At 40.7% G+C, this 13,345-nt stretch overlaps 1 protein-coding gene across 4 annotated transcripts in view; it reads right to left on the reverse strand.

Moving 5' to 3' along the window:
* Positions 1-357: 357 nt before the first annotated feature.
* The window catches only part of LOC110974907 (uncharacterized), a 64,607-nt gene continuing 51,619 nt past the window's right edge, over positions 358-13,345 (reverse strand). For 3 of the 4 annotated variants that reach the window (XM_022226861.2, XM_022226863.2, XM_022226864.2), the window contains 5 exons: positions 13,078-13,273; positions 12,778-12,899; positions 11,595-12,645; positions 9,910-10,150; positions 358-8,538 (listed from right to left, as the gene is read on the reverse strand). In XM_022226861.2, coding sequence (XP_022082553.2) covers positions 7,994-8,538; positions 9,910-10,150; positions 11,595-12,645; positions 12,778-12,899; positions 13,078-13,273 — 2,155 coding nt within the window. In that variant the 3' untranslated portion in view covers positions 358-7,993. The remainder of the gene's footprint in view (positions 8,539-9,909; positions 10,151-11,594; positions 12,646-12,777; positions 12,900-13,077; positions 13,274-13,345) is intronic. The other variant, XM_022226862.2, reaches the window with a different exon arrangement.

Below are 13,345 nucleotides of genomic sequence, written 5' to 3' on the forward strand. Positions count from 1 at the left end.
CCATAGGTTTTCACTAGCAAGTATGACCATGTTCAGTGACCAACGAAATGCGAGGCCTTCTATGTTAAAAGGGAAGGGCCGAAGTTTTCCTGGATTCTGGAGCGCAATAGAATTCATTAAGAAGTATGTGGAATGTTTGTCCCTGGGTATGACACGTGCACCTATACGGCGATAGACGTGAGGTAAGTGGATGTTTATTACGACATACGGCTTGACATCAAACTTTCCCGGGAACACCTCCGCGCACAGAGCAAGATATAAAAACTACGAACATGGTCAATATGGGTACTGACATAAGGAGCCCAAACCGACGTCAAAATCAACGGCTTGAAGAAATCCATAAAAAGGACAATGCTGTTACTAACAATATGAGACATGTTGGTTTTATTTTGTACTTTATTTGGATATTTCGGAGTTGCAGGACAGACCGCTCAGTGCTTATTACGAGGTATGTGTGGCACGAAGTGACTATAGGTGTTCACTACGGTGCATTATATTCATTATCAAAATCTGCAAAAAGGGATTCAAAATATAAATACATGTACGTACAAAGTGCGTACAAAGCTTCTAGCTGAGCTCTAGTGTCTACCACAATTTGGACATGTTCACGGGAAAAATGGAAGAAACACATAGGCTGCTATTCAGTTGGTATAGAGGAATCTATTGATAATGCATATGGGAGAGAACACACGAATGTCGATACCTCATAGAAAAATAAATAACTGAAAAAGTATGAAAAACAGTCCAGGGTTCGACTCCCATTCAGAACACACATTAAGAACATATACTTGTCTGTATACGTATGGCAAAAATATGTCAAAATATTTACAATACATTTCAACACGAATACATTAGAAAATATGTTTTATTTTGATAATTAATAAGAATTAATAATAAGTATCCATTTTTAATAGTTGACGCATTTCTTGTCAATGCTACTACATTTTAAGATGTAACATATTGGAAATGTGATACTTTCCCAGGCAAAAATATAGAAAACGGTAGCCTATTGCTATTCAACTGTACAATAATGTTTTATTCATTTGGCATGTACATATTTTCATATTACACAAAAACTAACTCGTGCAATTTGTGTTTCTCTCCAGTCACATACACGAGATATTAACTTACAACCGGCTGCACATCACTTTTGGCCTCTCAGACCACATTGCTAAAAAAGATTAAATGAAATTTAAATAATGTCAATGGTGACACAGTATGTTTTGACACTTTTAAACCTTTCTTGAACTGTGTATATTTAAGGTTTTTACTCCACAAGACTCCTAAAATCAGAAATGCTGAAATCCAAGCTGGATATACACTGAGTACATGGCTGTAACTGGATGAGGGTGCCCCCATTGGAAATCTGTGAATAATTGCAATACACCCATACAGCCAATTTTCTTGTGGTGCCTTCCTTGGAAAAAAAAGTGTGCCCTGGGTGCCCCCCCAAAAGATTTTAGCCCTAGTTACGCCACTGACTGAGTATGCTAAAACTCAGACAATGAGAGAAGTATGGTCAAATCACACCGTTTCTCCCAAGATAGGGAATTACTCGGAACATATCCATATTGAAACATTCCTACGGCATTTCTGTACAGTGCAGCTAATTTAATTAGAGGGAAATAAGACATGCTTCTTGCTACAAGGTGTATATGAAGACATTTTCTTGTAAAACAACAATGCTTAGGCTGACCTAGAAGCTGAATTTAAACAAGAATTTTCTGGTTTTGATATGTTTGAATCAAACATGAATGGGTTGGTTAAACAATGCTAAACAATGATCTTAACTGACTCCTCAAAGACTTTGCCACACCTTCCAATTGGAGGCACCATCTTCACAAATGACATTCAAACTTGAATGAGAATTAAAACTATCCCACATGAAGATTAAGAAATTGTGTGTCAAATGACTAACAGAACTGACAAAAATACTGACTCAGATACGTGCACTATACCCTGAATAAGTTAAATTATTTTGGCAACTAAGGGACAATTTTACCAGAAGTGAAGTTAGAAAAGGGGAACTTTCTGGCCAATCATGTCTTATTTGGTTGCAGACTGAACATTATAACACAAGACGCATAAATTTCGCTTTTATGTTATTTGGGAATTATTTGTCCAAGTGGTTACAGAGCAATGCTTTCCGCTTTGTGGCTAAATGACATCAGTCAAATTGTGATGGTTCGGACAGGTTTATGCACAGAATGGATATCAATGATTTGTGAAGGTCTCAACATACGTGAAAACATAATGACCATCTAGACAGCCAAACCTATCAGTGATGGGCAAAGTCAAGTCATGTTCACAATCCTGGGTGGGTGTTCTTGAAAACAGCAACTATAAAGGATTGAAATCTACCTCAACTAATTCAAAATACAAAAATCATTACATCAAACATGAAACAGAACTATATAAAATTACAAGAACACATTTAGGGTATCTAAAAATGAAACAGGAAAAATGGAAACCTAATATTCAACTTCAACAAGTAAACAAACGTCAAGTAAAGCAAGCTGTTCAGAAATGTTTTTTGTAATGCTGAATTCATTGCCATTTAGATTATTCTCATAATGTTGTAATTTATGGGGTCAAACCACATGCATGTAATCTGTCCCCCGTCCTCAAGGCTGAAGTCCTTCAGTTGGGGTAGTTACACTACATGAAAGATCAAAGTGTTACCGTTTTATCAAAACTATCCTCACTAATTTGTGATGGTGAAAGTATTAGCCAAATATAGTCTCAATTTTTTTTAGCAGTTTCACAGAGAACTACAAAGTCAATGAACATCCTTTTTTGCTGCAGTAACTTTGTACCCAGCTGAATAAACATGTCTCAACTATCAAAATAATAATAACTGTATCAAGTTACTGAGATAATGTCGCAAACAAGCTTCCACACAAACAATGGCTCCAAGGAGTATCCTTCAGATAGAGGATACTTGCCTGGTTACTCCAATGGAATTTCCATTCCTAATCAACAGATACTTTATTATCAAACTGATCTTCTGCATGACATTTCTACATGTAGAAACAAGTTACTCATTTCCTTTGAAGGTGACATCATACTGATTCAAATTCTGTGTAAGTTTCTCAAAACAACTCAACCATGATGCACTTTTTAATTCAAGGACTTTTAGACAGACAGGTACTTTCATTCTGGAAATAACTTACCAATTAAGTGCTTATTCTGAAATATGTCACATTTTATCTATAAATACTAATGCACCACACTATAGTTTTCAAATTTGATTCCATTATACGTGGATTATCAGCTGACAAATTGCAGGTTGAAAAAGATTACATAAAACATAGTTTGACATGTCTATCGCGACAGCCATAGCTCTATGGTGACAGCCACAGCTCTGCGGTAATAACCACAGCTCTATGGTGACTGCCATAGCTCTATGGTGACAGCCATAGCTCTATGGTGACAACTAGAGCTCTATGGTGACTGCCATAGCTCTATGGTGAAAGCCATAGCTCTATGGTGACAGCCATAGCTCTATGGAGATAACTATAGCTCTAAGGCGACAGCCTTAGCTTAACTGGGTATTAATCATAAGTTACCTTGATGGCGGTTTGGGTCACGCCTAAGCCAACTCAATGAAATCACTGAGTGTAAAACATACCATTGTGTCATAAGTGGGCACAGCCTTGTTTATTACACACATGCTTTTGGATGCAACAAAATATACAATTTTAAAGTGACAATTACGTCTTAGTTTGACTCCTAGGCAATATGACAGCAACACAGTCCAAATATTTACTTCAGCACATCCGTTTCATAGACCCATACTCTTGGGAGGAGTAATGATTCATTATTTCCCTACAGCGCAGGAAGTAAAACCATTCAGATTGAAGATGATGAATGTTCAAGAAGATTGGTGTGATGGAGATTAAAACCGATATACCACTGCCAATACGTGGTGTCTCTTGCAAAGGTTGATACGGGCAAGGATAGTATGCCACAATTAGGTCTGGTCATTTTTTTAAACACTTTGTTTCACGCATCCAACTGCTCAGATGAATCTATGTGTACACAGGTTTAGCCAGTCAACACAAGCGTCAGGCTTGGAGCAATCCCAAAATGGTAATTGAAGGCACCTGCAAGCCAGTCCTATTATTTTTCTTCCTTAACTTGACCATTCAACAGCTATTGCATTTTGGTTACATTCACAGTAGGGTACCCTAAGAAGTCAATGTATGCCCTTATTGACTTTAATGATCAAGATAATAAAAAGTAATGTCTAGACAAAAGTTGTCAGCATACACCATCAAGTCTCACCTGATATTCCAACAACTTATCAGTCTTGATGAAATAATGGAACCTGAATTTACAAAAGATACTTCAAAACTATTGTAACAACAGAACACACTACATGCATGATTTGGGGCAAGTCGTCAAAATGGTTCAAAATGTGGGTTGTTTATTCCATGTTTTGTGAAAATTTTGAAATTATTAAATGAACAAACCTATGACGATGTTATGAGAGTACGCTAGGTTGCATTTCAATTAAAAAGAACGCTGATTTGATGACAATAAAATATAGGAAGCCAACACTAGCACTTAAGGGGTTGATTGATTCCCAAGAGGCAGGCCTGCATCACCCCTTCAACTAGAACTCAGACATAATGTGCTGCACCTCAGACCATTAAATGAATTCACAAGCACAATGACTTAAACTTGACATTTCCTGTTTACAATGAAGCGAATAGTATCAATTGACCATTCTGTCTTGTATTAACAAACTTGAAGAATTAAGGGCAATTTAGTCAGCATTACATTAATAAACTGAAATTCCTCCTTTTACCAAATGAACGATTCTGGTTTTTTTTAAAGTGCAACCTGCACAAAGTTGAAGAGCCCCCTCACCGACAGAGAAAAGACATGCTGGTGGAAGTTGAGCTAGTGCCGGTATGCGACACACATGCGAAGGCCATACATTCAAACATAAATTGGTTGCCATACCCAGTTGCCACTCAAGGACCATTGTTTCCAATGTAACATCACACCCTCTCTTGTTCCCACTTGGAGCTGATACTATGCCAATGTAATAACTGTAACCCCTCTGAAAAGCTAATCATGCTTCATTGAGCTATAACATGTACTCCAATCTAAGCAACCAAATCTTTTGACTGGGGACACTTGTAGCTAACGTTGGGTCTTTCAATCCCAAGCTTTATCTCCATTACATTAGTGCTAATGAGTCAGGAAACAAGACTCGAGAAGGCACAGTCCCACACCAAATGGTCTGAGAGTCCTAATGCAAGTCTGCCTGCTGGAAATGCAGTTGACTTTTTCATGGGTTCAAATGGCTTAGTTCTTGGAACTGTATTACATAGGTAAGACTAAAGAAAACAACATGGACACTGTGCAAACCCACAAGGTCATTCTGACAGAAGGCAAATGTTATCAAACCCACAAGGTCATTCTGACAGAAGGCAAATGTTATCAAACCCACAAGGTCATTCTGACAGAAGGCAAATCTTATCAAACCCACAAGGTCATTCTGACAGAAGGCAAATCTTATCAAACCCACAAGGTCATTCTGACAGAAGGCAAATCTTATCAAACCCACAAGGTCATTCTGACAGAAGGCAAATCTTATCAAACCCACAAGGTCATTCTGACAGAAGGCAAATGTTATCACAATACAGTGCACAGAAACCATTTTTCAGGGCCACAATGGGAAAAGCCAACATTTGCATACCAAATTCTGTTCTTCTTGCTTTTCAAAATATTTTTGACACCTATGATTGAAGTGGACAATTTTAGTGACTCTGTAAGAGATGTCCATGCAACGTCAAACCTCTAAATGGAAAGATCAAATACAAGACCATTTCTGAATAGTGGGATCTTTTATCGTAAATTTACTGACGTTATGGGGTGTAGCACATTTCACAATTGCTAAAAACTTGTCCTAAAAGAAGACAGTCAGATGCAACAGAAGGGTGCATTGCTTTGCACAAAGTGTGTTAAGTTCTCTCTACATGATGAAATATGTCATGTCAAAAATTTGCACAGATTTGAGAATAATACAATAACAATAAAGGTCATTTCAAAACGGCCCCTCTCCAAACATCCTTTGAGAATTCCACCGTGTAGACTCACCCACACCCACACACACACACCCATGCCATTTCTCATCATAGCTGTCACAGTACTTAACATACCATCACTATGTAAAGTGTGGTGAATGCTTGGAACTTGTCAGTCATCACACTTGAACCATTACAACACATGAAAAACTGCACAGTATAAATGCTCAGAGTGCAAACATCTACTTTTTGAAACATTTGCATTAAATGACTTTCACTGAAGGAAGTCCATTTCACTGATACTCAAAGAATTAACTGCTGAAAAGCGATAAGCACAGGGTCAATACTGCTCCAGAACACAGCTCTCTACTCTGACCCAGAGTGACCCAGATCTCCAAGTTAAAATGACATGTACGATATATCTAATGCACTAATTTAAGATGACTGATGTTAAATATGAAAACCAGTCCAGCACAGGATGACTACACAATTACCAGGATCCCCAATAATGCCAGGACCACTGATTAGAATGCCTGACTCAGGGCACAATAACTAGCATAGTGCTTCTACCATGACTGCAGTTACCTTGAAGTATATAGTGATTTGCTCCGACTGATAAATACAACCCCCCCACTCAGTAGAAAAGTAAAGAACAAAACAAAACCAGAAGTGCCCACTTTTGCACGTGTGAGAGCGAATGAAGATACTTTAACTACTTGCTACCGGGTAGAATTTGCACATCTGGGACAAGTCGCCGGGCGATTTTCAAGATTTTCCGTTTTCAAAATTCTTAAAAAGTTCATAACTTCATTTACTGAATGCTTACACCCATACGAGTGACTGTCTGGTGGCTCCTCTAATTTGACAGGCGACCTCCACTGACGTGTGAGTCTTGCAGCCAGGCCTGGAGAGGCCAGATTGTGTGGTGTTGCGTAATTTCCTTTGTTCCCCAAATTGGGACAGTGGGTTGCTGAATAGCAGTGGTGTCTTTACAAATGCAGCCAGATTAGCATGCAGTGGTACTGTATCGCTTATCAATGGAGTGCCGGAACACTTTTGTCCCCGCTGATAATCCGTGGGCTCTGAATGCCGCAGTGGTATACAGTTTCAAAACAATGACGGATTACCTCTGCTAATGCCAACTGAAAAATTGTGACAATTCCCAGCAGCTCAGTCTTTTGTTTGAATTACGGTCTTTTGTTACAAGGTCCAGCTCCTATATCCGATTTGGGGCACCCCCGGCTATGTGTGCAAACCCAAGGTACCCAGTACCAAGAACTCCAGAGGAAAGCGGTTAAAAGATGTCTTGTAATGATAGATTATAGATCACAATGGATACCTTTTTCTTATGCCCTGGTACATCGCATATATTTCAAGGTTGTATACGTACTTACATGTACTGCCCAGTGCTTCCCGTGGCTAAACGTGAACACATGCCAATGTGCTTTAAATTTAATGTGCAAGTTGTATTGAGCGAGAAAGATCCCTAATTAGGATGGGGCAATCTGCATAGCTACAGCCCGAAAGTTGAATTCAACATTCCAATTTCATGTTTGAAGGCACAAATGCCAGTCAGGTTTTATGAGGGCATTAATTCTGTATCTTGATCAAGTGAGTAACCTTTTTGGATTATTGTCTTCAGGCCAGCAAAGGTAATGTACTCTTCAGAATGGAAACTCAAAATTGACTTTGTTCTTTGAGTATCAATATATGCAAGAAACAATCACAACTATTATTATATTAATTGCAATTCATTATAAAAAATAATATAAAGCCTTATCATCTGATGTCAAGTGACATCTAAGTATAAACGACTAAATATATTACTTTTGTTCCCTGATTCCATTCATTTAAATACAATGTGGCAAAAATAATTTATTCACAAAATACCCTCATCCAATTGGCCAACTCTCACATAGGCACCATCTATTTGCCCAGCCTCTGATTGGCTATCAGTGCTGCATCTTCAGCTCCTGTCTGTTGTCCTCCTCTTGACTCATGCCAATCTGTGATTGATCGGATAGTCTGACTGGCTGGCCAGATCCTGGCTGCTGCAGGTGCAAGGCAATAGCCCCTTGTGGGAGGACAGCAGACTGGGACAGCACCTTACCCCCTTGCTCTGTGGCTACTGTTGGGGCCAGGGTGAGACCCCCAGGCAAAACCCCAGTGCCCACCTGTTGGGCAGGAATGCTCTGGAAGAGGTTGGGGATTAAGGTGCTACTCAGTGGCAAAGGTTTGCCCTGAGTGTCCATCGCTACAAGACTGGAAAGCTGCTGCTGTAACTGCTGCTGAAGCTGCTGAGGTGTCAGCTGCAGCTGGTGAAATTGTAGAGCTTGCTGCTGCTGCTGCTGCTGTTGTAACTGTTGCTGCTGCTGTTGGCTGGAAAGTTGGGACACAGTTCGATGGCGATGGTGTTGATGGTGGCTGTGCTTTTGATTCAAGGTGGATTTCTGAAGGTTGTGAGAGCTGCCTTTGGGTGAGACTAGAGCAAGTTTACCTGAGTGATGCCAAACAAAAAGGGTCAAAATTGATAAATTTTGTGGTAATAAGGAAAATAATCTTTCCTACAATTTATAAGTGGGTCCCATCCAGAGATTACACTGTATGCACTTATGAATGATATGATCCAACACACCTTGGCGCTCCTGTGTTTACACTTCATTAACCAACAATGGAATCGAACAAATCACCCCAGAATGTTTGATTAAACATCAGTTGATTAGAGTAACTACACTTCAGTGCATAGTCACTGTACTTTAGCTACAAGTATACACTGGGATACTACTAATATTAAGTGACCAAAGAAGAACGTAAGTAAAGAACGAAACCGAATCCTCTCATTGTTTTATTACCATTTAACTTGTTCAACAGTAACATGCTTAACAACTTCCTTCCGGGTGGAGTTTGCACATAGGGGACACATTGCCGGGTGACTTTTCATGATTTTCCATTTTTTAAATTTTTCAAAATTCATATCTTTATTTACTGGACGCTTACACCCACACGAATGACTGTCTGGTGGCTACTCTAATCTGACAGGCAAACCTCCATTGACGCCAGAGTATTACAGCCAGGCCTACCACCTAGTAAAGAGAGCACACAGTGTGCAGTGTTGCGTAATTTCCTTTGTTCCCGAACGTGGCCCAGTGGGTTGCTGAATGGCGGGGGTGTCTTTACAAATGCAGCCAGATTAGGATGCAGTGATGTTGTATCGCTCATCGCTGAAGTGCTTTTGTGAGTTTTGTCCCCACTGATAATCCACGGGGGCTGAATGCAGCAAACAATGGTATACATGTACTGTTTCAAAACGATGACCGATTACCTCCATTAATGCCAGCACTCTGTGCTGACAGCATATGAAAATTGATTTGCAATTTCTAGCAGCTCGGTCTTTTGTTCAGAGTTTGGTCTTTTATTACAAGGCCCAGTTCCTTTGTTTCAATTTCGGGCACCCCAACCACGCATATACAGCCAACAGCTCTAGTGCCGGGCTCCCCGACATGAAGTGGTTAAGGTAAGAGGAGACAATAAGTATCACATCTGAATTGCTTGACAGCTGTGGTTGGCCAGCACTCAACAATTTCTGGTCCAATTCTTCCAGACTCTTCAAGCCAAGGTTTGTCACATCCCTGGTTGTCCAAGAACCCAATGTACCACAAAAACAGTGTCTGTATTGTAGAATTAGTATAGCAATGCAACATACGGCATCACTCAAAATTTGTTCAAATTTGTCCTGAAGTTGCTCCTGAATTAAAGTGTAAGATATTACACAGGTGTTGCTATGGAATCAACACCAAACTTGCTCGAAGATAAGCAACATTTCATCTGGCAGGAAAAAGTTAAAACAACACAAAGAGGGAAGTCTTACCACTTGTATTAAATGAGCCCGCTAGTAGTTGGCCACTGACATTAGGGGATGTGTCTGCAGAACCCGGACTAGGGGAGGGTGTGCTTGTTCGGCTGGGACTCATCCCTCGTTGCACATGATTGGCTGACGCTGTTGTTGGGGTGGTTATAGAGGTGCTTGGATATGGCTTGAAAGTGATGTTGGTTGGTGAGGGAATGATGCCATTGGGGAGGGGTGAAGTGAGCTGAGGACTGGCTGAGTTCTGTTCAGAAAACAAAACGTACAACCATTAACCCTCCTATGTAAAGATGCATTCTTGACCTGTAAGTCAAAATCGGTCAAATGACCCCTATGTGTCTGTGTACTATGGCCTGTCAAGTGAAAGGAACTTTTGACTGTCTGTGACTGTCAAAGCAAAAGAAGGGTTAATCACATACATAGTTTGCGTGGCTACAACTCCATATTACATCTTGCATATTCATGAGCAATCATGCCTGTGTTATTAGACAACAATCAAATGCAATGGCAAAATATTAGTAACTTACTCTGGAAGCACACCTCCCATACTACCGGTAGCTTCCTCGTCGGTAGCAAATTTTGGCCAGTATGTAATCTCAGCAAGTATATTTCCAAGACTGTAGCCTTGCTATTGCTGAAGTTAAGTTAATCAGCAACCTGACCTATTATTCCAGTTGTGTACAAGGTACATGCATGCAAAGGACATGTAAACCTACAATAATTTTCTGTGACACAAATATCCTTCTAGGGGCTAAAAACCCAGCTGAACTCAACATACAACAGTTTAAATGAAAAGCCAGAAAAGTATTTCAAGATTGAGGCCAGCTATCCCCAAGGCTGTAGAATCTTGAGTCCTATCAACGAGTAAACCTGTTGGCCTTCGCAGTAACTGGCATATATTGTTAAACCAAAGTTTTAACAAAACATTAAACAAGTCTACACTGAAAGATAAGGATCAACCGATGTAGGTTTTAACTGCCAATCCGATGTCTGATGTTTTAATCTCAACATCGGCCGATGTCCGATCCAATGTTTTAACCGACAATAACTGAAAACGCAACCTTAACAGGATGTGGGCCTGCTCATAACAACACAAAACCAGTGTACTCCCTTAAAATGTCAGTTTACACATTACTGGTAATAGGATCAAGGTTTTGCCTTTACTGTTACTGAGTTGAGAGAATTGTGTACATGACATTGATGACTGCACGCTACCGATAGTGCTCCATTGTTTTCAAACCTATGTACATGGTGCATACATGCTCCTTGGGTCTGCGGTCTGTGCGTTGAGTTGTTGCAGCACGGATCGTGCAGATGTAAGTTTTGGGGATACTTTACATGGGTTTAACCATGGTGCAACTGTTCATTTATCTCATCAAATAAAAAACACCGTTTTTATTCATGCTCAAAGAAAAATATGAGATTTGTGTTTGCCAAAACTGAGTGCAGTGTTTGTTCCCGTCTTCAATTTAACATCAGCACCTATATCTGCAAAGGTCACATTTTGCTGATCCGATGTTTTGCTGCTGTTGCCTAACATCGGCCTGATCTGATGTCTGATCCAATCATCGGTTGATCCTTACTGAAAACATTCAAAACAACTCTACAGAAACTGCCTGTGGGCTACTGTTGGACTTAGCAGGATCCTTAATGTTTAAAAAAAAAGACCAATTCAGGAACTTGCTTACCGGTCTGAGTTGAGGACTGGGCACAGACTGTGGACTCTGAAGAGGCTGGCAAGTGTTGGCAGCGGTAACCCTCTCACTCACAGTTACTCCTGCTCCAACACCTATCACATCCTGTGTGGAGCTGTCAATGAAAGGCTGACTAACTATTGCTACATTCTGCAGACTGGCCGTGGTACTGCTGCCAGACAGTCGCCTCCCTTGTCTGTCCACTGTTGACTTACCCGAGCCTGCACTCTTTGTCCGAGATTTGACATTCAATTTCCCATCATAGGGTAGGGCTAGCGCACCCAGGTTCCCCAGTAACACTGGTGTATTTCCGATAGTTGCATTCAATATTGGAACAGTGAAGTTACCAGTGGTTTGCGGGGCTGCTGTATTACTGACTGCACCACCATTGACATTTGGTTCAATGTTTGTCACCACAAAGCGTAGGTTTTTGAGAAGGCTACTTGACAATTCTTGATTGGTGATAGAGCCGGGATCCAAGTTAACCATGCCACTGCTGAGAATGTCTCCTGGTTGTAGCCCACTGTTAGTCACAATGGAATAGCTACTGGAGCCTGTCGTTAGTGTCACTGGGCTAGCACTTGACCCTGAAAACAAATTCTGTGTGACACTGCCACTTACACCAACATTACTCTTCCCTCCAGTCGGCCCACTTTTCCTGCGGGCTTTTGAATTCTTGACAGGATGTTGCAGGGATGAAGACGTCTTGCCGTCAGCAGATTTACTCAGAGCTTTACCGCTGGTTTTCCCACTCGGTTTCTTGCTCGTGGTGAGCCCCTTGTTGAAATTGTTACACATGGTATTCGGCAAGCTCTTACTCTTACTGAGCGTGTTAGTTCCACTGCTGCTGCTGTTGCAAGTGGTAAGAGAGGTCCTACTCCCACTGGGAGTGTTGTCAAATGGTGAAGCACTTGAAAGAGAAAATGCACTTGTGGAGGCAGCAGAGCGGGCTGTGAAACTGTTGATTTGAAACTCAGAGGACGGAGGAGTTGTATCCATTGGGGCAGCAAGGTCTTGAGATGAGTCACTGGATAAGCACATTTTTCTAAAGCACGGTAAAAAGACAAAAATATTGTCAGCAAAGATTTTCTGTAGTAGATCTGTCTGATTTAATGGTCAAATAAAACCCTCCTCCTGTTAAAGCAGTCACAGACTGTAAAAAATGTGAACAACTTACTTGAGTGGAGGTGGTTTAGAGTGTTTCTCCACTAAGGCAGCCATGGTGGATCTCAGGTAATCTAGTCTCCGATTGAAGGCATACAGGCCCTTACCAACTTGCCTTGCACCAAAGGAACACATCTGTGACAAGAACGGAGAATAAGCAGATGACAGCCTCTTCACAAAAAAAAACAACCCAAAAACCAGAGTTGGGCAATTCCATGCTGTTGGCCTCACAGCAGCAAAAGTGAACTTGAAAGTTTTTCATTGAAGCTTGAGAAAAGAGACTGCCTGTTTTGTTCATCAGCACTAAACTTACTGCAACTGGTCTGGGATGATGATGGGAGCAGGAGTAATCGGATTTCTCTTTCTCTCCATCCACTGTCTTCTCTTCCTCAGACGGCTTGGTGTGGCTGCTGTTGGTACTTCCAAGCCCTACTTCAGGTGCTTTAGTCTGGGCTGAAGCTGCCTCCAAGGGGAAGGACTCCAGTGGTGTCAGCAAAGGGTTTTTTCTACTTTAACAAAAAATGTATATGAATGAAAAAGACATACAAGTGAAAACAGACCATGTCATAGGTCTGTTGCAT

The sequence above is a fragment of the Acanthaster planci genome, linkage group LG04 (assembly GCF_054643075.1).
Source record: "Acanthaster planci isolate LZ-2023a linkage group LG04, COTS_SCS, whole genome shotgun sequence".
Taxonomy (NCBI): domain Eukaryota; kingdom Metazoa; phylum Echinodermata; class Asteroidea; order Valvatida; family Acanthasteridae; genus Acanthaster; species Acanthaster planci.